This window comes from Meleagris gallopavo, chromosome 8 (genome assembly GCF_000146605.3).
Source record: "Meleagris gallopavo isolate NT-WF06-2002-E0010 breed Aviagen turkey brand Nicholas breeding stock chromosome 8, Turkey_5.1, whole genome shotgun sequence".
In the NCBI taxonomy this organism is placed as follows: domain Eukaryota; kingdom Metazoa; phylum Chordata; class Aves; order Galliformes; family Phasianidae; genus Meleagris; species Meleagris gallopavo.
The window spans coordinates 17,861,664-17,867,663 of record NC_015018.2 but is presented as its reverse complement, the minus strand read 5'-3'; the positions used below and the strand labels follow the sequence as shown (position 1 = coordinate 17,867,663).

At 38.2% G+C, this 6,000-nt stretch overlaps 1 protein-coding gene across 1 annotated transcript in view; it reads right to left on the bottom strand.

Annotated features, from left to right (window-relative positions):
• Window positions 1–6,000, bottom strand: part of WDFY4 (WDFY family member 4) — a 125,887-nt gene that overhangs the window by 89,022 nt on the left and 30,865 nt on the right. Inside the window, 6 exon segments of the mRNA XM_031554435.1 lie at window positions 338–522; window positions 1,384–1,602; window positions 2,231–2,307; window positions 2,580–2,784; window positions 3,473–3,585; window positions 4,360–4,574. Coding sequence (XP_031410295.1) covers window positions 338–522; window positions 1,384–1,602; window positions 2,231–2,307; window positions 2,580–2,784; window positions 3,473–3,585; window positions 4,360–4,574 — 1,014 coding nt within the window.

Below are 6,000 nucleotides of genomic sequence, written 5' to 3'. Positions count from 1 at the left end.
CGCCGCACCTCAGATATTTATAAATATTTATATATTTATATAAATATTTATATATTGCCAAATTATCTGCTTACTAGGGGGAGGGGAAACAAGAAAATACACTCATAACCTAATTCAAAGCATCAGTGTAAGCTGATAAACTTCTGAACAGCAGCACAGATATTTCCTACTTTATAAGGATCTCTCTTTCCATTCAGGTGCAGTGTATATATGTATATCTTATGTAAGCAAATATGGTTGCACTGAATAGACATGATATGTGCAAAATGATACAAAAATGAAATGCTATGAAAGGCAAATGTTAAGCTGTAAGGCATAAGTTCTGTGCAGTTCTCACCTTTGCAGAGCCAAGCATCTGACCATTTATAAATGCTGACACAACGCAGTTCTTCTTTGCTTCCTTAGCAACTGTCACTGTGAGATGATGCCACTGGCCAGTGACCAGCAGCTTGCCACAGCCGAACTGGACTTCCTCTGGAAATGGGGAGATATTTTGGACCTCTCCCTCAGGTTCCATGATATCTAATGACAAAAACAGTGGACAGTCAACAGGAAGTCTCTCTCACCTCCCCCTGTTCCTCTGGAACACAACTATCAAATGTGACAGAAATAACAAGTCTGTGAATATAGAATGTGCTGATGCTATTCCACTGAATGTCTAAAATTTATCCTAAAGGGACCTGAGACTTACACAACTTCCAAGACTCCTCCAGGAGTCTTCTTGAACGCTGTAAATCTAAAGAGAACTAGAACAAATTCAAAATATTAGCTAGAATGAGAACCCCTTAGGCTACCCAATGACTTAGATGACAGAACGAAATTGCTAGTACATTCAATAGATAAAACTGTGTAAATTAATTTGTAGTTCTTATGAAAAGAGGCAAGCTGGGATTTTTTACTTCACCTAGAGGAATCAAAGTATTCACAACTACCATGAAATTCCCACCTACGTTCCATTTCCATCCTTCTCTGGAAAGTTCAATGAAATCCACATTTGAAGTACTTACTGTACTCGGTGAGGACAAAGGGACAAATGCTAACAAGGAAAGATGATGAATAGGCTGGCATGATAAAAACATGCAAAGTGAGGAAAAAAATAAGGTGTTTAATTAGGAAGCTAGACTCAGTCCTACTCTCCAAACCTATAAGCTGTCAAACTAGGACAGGAACCAACTGGTTCTTCACATTCAATCACCACAGCTTTGCACAGCTCATGTTCAAAAGTTTCCCTAGAGTATCCGTTAGTTTCATCACTTAGTGCAGTCCACAAGATAATTCTCAATGCTTAAAGCAAACTTAAATATGATCAAGAAGAAAACTGAAGAGACAGAGTCATTAACACACCACAGGACAACACTACAGCTTGACTGAGAAAAGCCTCACCAAGTGGCTGGAATTCTACTTCTTCTGTGGAAATGACCAAGGAACAGTCCTGAGGGGAGAAGCTTACTGAAAAGCAAACAAATTCTTGCTCTGTTCTTGACATGTGCCTCACAATAGTGAGGAAACGGAGTGGGTGACTGTTGTGCACCATGCCAAATTTGCTAACCAGAAACCAACAAGAGAGAGTCAGACCACTTGAGGGAGGGAACATTCTGCTGCCTGTAGATAGGAAACAAAAGGTAGTTAGAAAGGTGCTTTCTCTCTATGCAGACACTAGCAGACTTTTTACTGTTTGATTTGTAACACAACATTAGAATTTGAAATTTAATTTCCCATCTGTTTTACTAGATTTTACTGCCTATCTTCAATATCAGAGACTGCATATGCAAATGCACAAGTGTGTATAGTTGAACTAAAACTGACTGCTGAGAAATTATTACTAATCCCTGTGTCACAGACTTCAGCATTTGGGCAGCACCGAGTCATAAACAACTTTAAACAGACTCCATAACAATCAGGAAGCAAAAGGTAGAAATAACCACTTCCCACTAAACGGAATAGAGGATTTTCAGGTGTAGGAAAATCTCATTAACTGACAATTTCTACTCTCTCCTTGGAACTTTAAAATCTGGTATTTCTTACTTATTTACATAGTAGCTACATTTAAATTTACGCTGCTGAAGTTAATGTCAACACGTAACACTGCTAAGCCGAGTTCTATAGCTGCTCAGAGATGTACTGGGACACAGATGGAAGTGTATTAAAGCACACAGTTTATTTGCTACCTTTAAAATGCCAGAAAAATCAGTGTTCTCAGTAATCTGTAGGTGAAGTAGAAAATACTTACACATGCCAATTCCACCTGAAACAGATTGCTCAGCACTTGGGCCCAATACAGTGGCTAAAGTAGGGAGATATAAGCACCTACAAAAGCAAGCAAATACTCATTTGTCAGAGAAATGGAAAGTCATCCCTAAAGGGCAGTGTCTTACTACTGCAGAGTCAAGATAGCAAGGCAGAGTCCATGCTGTCAGCAATAAGTTGACATGCTTTCTCTAGGCCAAATACAATGGCAAATTCGCTGCAAGGAAGGCAGCTAAAGGGCATAAAGGAATAACTAAGATGAGAGATCTGACTAGAATAAGATCTCGGGAAGAGTGCAAAGCAGCTAATGAGGAAAACAACAGCAGCAATACCCATATCCTTCCATGGACATATCAAACTCCACAAACGATGGAGCCAGAGCAGTGCTGCTGTGTAGCTGTAAGTTCCGTGGTGATGTCATGGAGATGAGACTCATTGCAGTCTGGAGCGCCAATGCAGATCTCTTTGATGCCCAAGATGAGTTGCTGAGAGGCACAGCTGTCTGAAGAGCAGTTTTACTGTCTGCTACCACCTCCTCTGCAGATACAAGATCAACAAAGTGCAAAGTCAGACCAATAACTGCAATGCTTTGACCGTATTCAGTTCAACACTCTTAAGATCTAGCACTACATGAGGCATTAACTGTTTAATTAATACAGCCTCAGCACTCTGCAGAAATTCGCAACAGCAGACAAAAGTATAGGACTGAAAGAATCCCAAAACGGCAGATTGGCAAGATGGATGAGTTTGCAGAAGCAAGCCAAGGTATCTCTCCATGTCTTCAGGCAGCTCTGAACTCCATCTCCAGTAAAAGGTTCCCAAGTTTTTTTGTTCCATTTTCCCTCACCCTTAGAAAAGTAATAGCACCATAACAAATGTTTACAATCAACATATGGGAGAAGATTAAAAAAAAAAAAGAACTGCAAAGAATTTAAGTCTCGAATCTGCAACATGCTATATTAGGAATCTTAAGTATGGTAAGAGCAAAATACAACCACAGTAGCTTTTCATATGAAAAGCATGAGAATAGTTAAAAGGCTGGGATAGCAACCAGACCATATGAGGAGTAAGACTGCTAAGAGATCCTAGGGATTACAAAAAGCAGCTCTTATTCACGTTTAACTATTTCCAACTATTGCTCATTCCAATAGCAACTTTCTATCATTATACAGGCATCTATAATCCAGCTACAGTATCAGTAATAGGCTGTTCATTGAGTGCTTACCTTCATTCAAACTTGCTTTAGATGAATCACTCTCCTGACATGAAAGGACCTCAGTACGCTTTGTGTTGGGTGGGGAAGGTACTGACAAAGAACTTCCCAAACAAAGAAACTGTCTGAAAAACAATACAAAAAAAAAAAAGAAAATACAATCAACACAATTTTGGGAGTAATAGCAACCTTGCAATTAAAACTCAAGCCAAGAGATATTTTCTGACTGGAAACAAAATTTTAAAGTTAAATAAAGCAGAAGGAATGCTTTCCACTTTATCATCACAAATACCCTTGGGCTTATACTTTCCATTTCAAAGTTTTCCTGTTGGAAAAAAATTCAAGGTTTCAATTTTTTAAGCAATACTTTTTTATTACTACTAATTTGCTTTCCTCCCCCTCTGCCCTCTCTCCCTCCAAAAAAATCTATCCTTAAATAATGAACTTCGGTTCCATTTTTTATTAAGACAAATGCACTACACACCTGCACTGTGATCTCTACCAGGTATTTCATGGCAAGCCTCTGGGAATTTAAGGAAAAAGCACATCCTCAACATAGAAACAAAATTTCACTTTTTATTTCTGCATCTGTCATCAACGTTGACCTGTATCAAGTGAATCACATCAACTCCTCAGGAAATAGCTTCTTCATACCAGGGCAGAATAATCCTAAGTAATTCTAGTTGTTTTACAATTACTTAGTTATCATTCATGAATGGCTTTACAACCCTTGCAGAGATGGTACAGGAGACTGACGACTTTTACCAGTTTCAGTAATTCATTTAGTCATATATCCTGTCTTGCTGAATCAGGTGTAATATGGAGTTTCCAGCTATCACAGACTTTAGAAAAATATGCACCACTACAGCAAATTCATTCAGTTAAAAACAGTGCGATACCTTAACACATCTGGCTCAATAGACTGTGAGGCAAGCTTTTCAAAAACTCTTGTGAGGGGCAGATGCAGTGGATGACTCTCATTGCGGAAAGCATCCTGGCAGGAAGTTATGATAGTGCTCAGCAAGCCAGATCCACACATCACCTGACGGCTCTTCTCTGACTTCACCAGGGACTGTATATGATCAGCCACAGCACATTGGATTTCCTGAGAAATCTGGAAGACAGATCTGAGGTCAGTGACCAGGAACTAAAAACTGTACATGACAAGTGAACTTCATTTTGCAATTGCTGAGTCTCTGGGCATAGAAATCTGGCCCCTCAAAAGAACCCTTAAAGCCAGAGTCTCACGTGCAACTATATGGCTGTTCTATAAAACTGCCTGAACAGTCTGGATACATCCACATCTGAGTAACTGCTCAGCTATCTGCAGTTAAGCTTTCCTGTCACACCACTGTAGTAGCAGAAGAATGACAGCAATCACCTCTCATGCAAAAGAGGGAAACACCTATGGCAGGTTATTAGACATAAGTTTCAACGCCAATACAGTTACTCAGAATGTATTTAACATGGGGAGTCACACTGACGTGATCTGCTGTGTTCTGAAAGAACTGTTGTTTAAACAAAACAGAATAAAGCAAAGCCCTTAAGCACTTAGTGCTTTTGCTGAACTGATGTTTTACTTCTTCACTGCTTCTTTATGATCTTAAAGAAGCATCTGAATTCTCATAAATTATCTTTAGAACATTTTTCTGCCACTTAAGAATGAAATCTACCCTATTGACCGAACTAGATTTCTCTCAAAACTAACTGTGCACTATATTTAAACAAATTTTTCCATTGTTCTTCATCCTCAAGAGTTCTTTGGCTTTGATACACTCTTCTAGGAAAGATACATAAACAAAAAAAAAAAAAAACAAAGACAACTGGTGGTGGCAGGCACTGAGACTATGACATTTGGATTTGATTTTATAACTCAAATGAAAAGAAATTTCACTGGATTTTGAACAAAATAGTTTAAGTGTGAAGTGTGATTCAGGTCTTTTGTATACAGGACCAATTTGGAGAGCTAAAAACAAATACAGGACAGATAAAAAAGTTTACAGGAAAGTTCTTTTTAAGAATACCCAGCAACCAAAAGCCTTAATTGCAACACCCAGGCAATAAAACTTCTACTTACATTTTCATAAACACAACTGGTTTTTATACCTGAGATTTTTTCAGAAAAATCTTCTCTCCTATCTCAAAACATTCATTGCTGGTGAAACAAGTTCCAGCGTGTTTCCAAATAAATACAGAAATCTCCCACCAGAACAAACTTACATCATTGTTCTTCAAAAAAGAGGAACTTATTTCTACTGTGAGTATCGAAACTTCACAATCTTCTTGGAACATTTAGTTGTTATTTCACACCACATTTTCCTTCAGATGAAGGAAAAACTCTGGGTACAGAAAGCCAGGAGAGCACAAATTAAGAAAGGTACAGGTCTCGGCTAAGTGAAAATACTGGATTACTCCAAAATAAAGCCAATAAAACATAATGACATAGAAAAATATTGATCATTTTTATCAGCTTAGCAGCTTTGTCAATACTGGCATTGCCTTGTTTTGAATAAAATGTACTATTTTCAAGGATGTTAATT